Source organism: Triticum aestivum, chromosome 7D, assembly GCF_018294505.1.
Source record: "Triticum aestivum cultivar Chinese Spring chromosome 7D, IWGSC CS RefSeq v2.1, whole genome shotgun sequence".
Lineage (NCBI taxonomy): Eukaryota > Viridiplantae > Streptophyta > Magnoliopsida > Poales > Poaceae > Triticum > Triticum aestivum.
This window is the reverse complement of record NC_057814.1, coordinates 35394590-35397524: the sequence shown is the minus strand read 5'-3', so window position 1 is coordinate 35397524 and position 2935 is coordinate 35394590. Positions and strand designations below refer to the sequence as shown.

Genomic DNA, 2935 nt, shown 5'->3' with positions numbered 1-2935 from the left:
CGTGATGTTGGCCCCTCTCCTTTCCTGGCCATCTTCCTGCTCCTCTCTCTCTCTCTCTCTCTCTCTCTCTCTCTCTCTCTCCGCGTTTCCCTATCAAGGTTGGTGCTAGAGCTGTAGCCGGGCCAGTGTGCTCGCTCGACCCATCAGTAGCTATATATAACCACCCACGTCCGTTGCAGTTGTTTCCTTGTACCCTGTCACCGGCAACAAACTCTCCATTCCCCTCAACTCGACTCCGTCGTCTCCCCTCCATTTCGATCATGAGCATCCCGGTGAACGGGCAGTCGGTGGTGCCGCCGGGGTTCCGGTTCCACCCCACGGAGGAGGAGCTGCTCACGTACTACCTCGCCAAGAAGGTGGCCTCGCAGCGCATCGACCTCGACGTCATCCGCGACGTCGACCTCAACAAGCTCGAGCCATGGGACATCCAAGGTCAGTGACTTCCTTCCTTCATCCATCGAGATCTTAGACACCTCCCTCCACAATGCGTACCCATCGTGAACTAATTGGACCTGGAAAAACGCATGCAGAGCGCTGCCGGATCGGAACTGGCCCGCAGAACGACTGGTACCTGTTCAGCCACAAGGACAAGAAATACCCCACGGGCACGCGCACCAACCGCGCCACGGCCGCCGGGTTCTGGAAGGCTACCGGCCGGGACAAGGCCATCTACTCTGCCGCTGGCTCCGGCCGCATCGGCATGCGCAAGACGCTCGTCTTCTACAAGGGCCGCGCCCCGCACGGCCACAAGTCCGACTGGATCATGCACGAGTACCGCCTCGACGACGCCGCAACAACTGGCAAAAACCCAGCCAACCCAGCCGCCGGGAACGCCCCCTACTACTCCGGCGGCTCATCCCCGGTACGTATTTACGGTCCACACTGTACAACGTACTGTAGTAGGTTGGACTGCATGCACGATGGCCGGCCGGCCGGCCGGCCGACAGGGATTGAGATAGCTTGCTAGTGATGCATGCATGCGATAATTAATTGACATACCTTTTGAGCTGGCTTAGGTAGTGGGAGTAGTACGTTCCATTCGAAAATTCAACAGCATGCATGATTAGCCTAATCTAATTACCCACCGATCGATCTGATGCAAATTAATTGACAGTGTTATCCGTATGATATGAGCAGATGGGCGGCGTGGCGGGGGACCAGTCGTCGGCGCAGGAGGACGGGTGGGTCATCTGCAGGTTGTTCAAGAAGAAGAACATCGCCGTGCAGCACCAAGCTGGCCAGAACGCCGGCAGTGGTGCCGCGGCGTCCAACAACCTGGTCGGCGCCGGTGCCATGGCGCGCAGCCGGAGCAACTGCTCGTCGACGGTGGCCACCGCCAGCGACCACGCCAAGGCTACCCAGATACAGCAGCATTACTCCGCCAGCGACGACGGCGCGCTTGACCATATTCTCAACCAGTACATGCACGGCCGCTCGTCCACGACGTCGTGCAAGCAGGAGACCACCAACCCATCATCGTCAGCGCTGGACCACCTGATCAACAGCGCGGGCCACAACGGCGGCAGCACCCTATACGAGAAGTTCATGAAGCTCCCGCCGCTCGAGCACGTGGTTCCCGGCGGGCTCCTGCCGCCGCCGACCGAGCACAGCGGCGACTGGGACGCCCTTGACCAGCTCGTCGCGTACGAGCTCAACGGCCTGTCCGACGCCCCGTCGGCCAAGACGACGAATGGCATGCCCTTCATCGTCGACGAACTCAGCGGCGCCACGCCCTTCTCCGGTGGTGGCACGCTACACGTTTCCTCGATCACAGGCGCCAGCGACGGCGACCTGTGGAGCCTAGCGCGGTCCGTGTCATCGCTACACGCCGACTTGAGGATAAACTCCTTTAACGCTGTCGGATGCTGACACTACCTAGCCCAAACTTTCTTTTTGCGCGAGGACACTATTATATATATGGAATTAATATAATTGCAAGGAACGAATATTCAAATTTGGAATAACAAGATGTGCACAGTCAATATGTCTAAAATAAAAAGAAAAGAAAAGCAGCTGTTTTACAGATGTGAATACAAAGTAGATAAACAACCTAAGACGGAGGAAGTCGTATCCAAAGACTACACCGTCATCAATGATTGGAGAATGCCGATGTAAAATCCAGCAGACTGTCTCGGTCTCGCGGCTAGTCAGATGATCTAGAAGGGAAGCAGCGAGAAATATTTACCCATGTTCAGGGTTTCTCCCTCGAGATAAAAACCTTCTGATGTTCGATTATATTTATGAATGGGGTGTACAAGGTAAAGGATGATTGTAGGTGTATCAAGGGGGTGAAGGTATGATAATGTTCTATGTCCAGTGACTAGCCCTGTCTAGCCTTAGAAAGGTCGATGAGGCCTAGGGTTACAATGGGTCCTAGTCAGCTATGGTGGTTGAGGATCCTCCATGATCTCTGGGTAGGCTTGTCGTGTACTCCAAACCGCCTCCTTCCATCTTGGCAGGCCACATGCAGGGTAGCGGCCTTGATCCTTAGCGCGGCTGATGGGCGTCTAGGTGACATGTCGTATCAACGAAAAGCAAAATAAGCCACAACACGAAAAGAATTAGTCCGATCTAGAGATCTTAATTGTTGAACCGACCATTGCTCATGGTAACGAAATGTAGTATAATTCAATCATACACTTGTGACTAAAAAATACATCTATGTATCTAGGTATGACCTAAAACCGTTTTGACTCCTATTGATATATGTTTAGTGGCTTCCTCCTTTTCGGTTTAAAAGGCCTACACGTATTCCTAAACCAACAATATATTTTTTCACATACAATTCATACTACACTTGTCAAATTTTTGATCTATATTTTGTAACAGTATCACTTTTGTAACATATAGTTTGTATTATATTAGTCAAATTATCGATCTAGGGATATGTCTAAGCTTTTTAAACCGGAAAGGAGGGACTCGTAGCAACATCACT

At 52.8% G+C, this 2935-nt stretch overlaps 1 protein-coding gene across 1 annotated transcript; it reads left to right on the top strand.

The window, feature by feature from the left end:
* Nucleotides 1-202: 202 nt before the first annotated feature.
* On the top strand, nt 203-1967 carry LOC123167426 (NAC domain-containing protein 43). Its single transcript, XM_044585267.1, has 3 exons — nt 203-432; nt 531-862; nt 1138-1967. The coding sequence occupies exons 1-3, from the start codon at nt 261-263 to the stop codon at nt 1867-1869; spliced, it is 1236 nt and encodes a 411-aa protein (XP_044441202.1). The 5' UTR covers nt 203-260; the 3' UTR covers nt 1870-1967.
* Nucleotides 1968-2935: the final 968 nt, after the last annotated feature.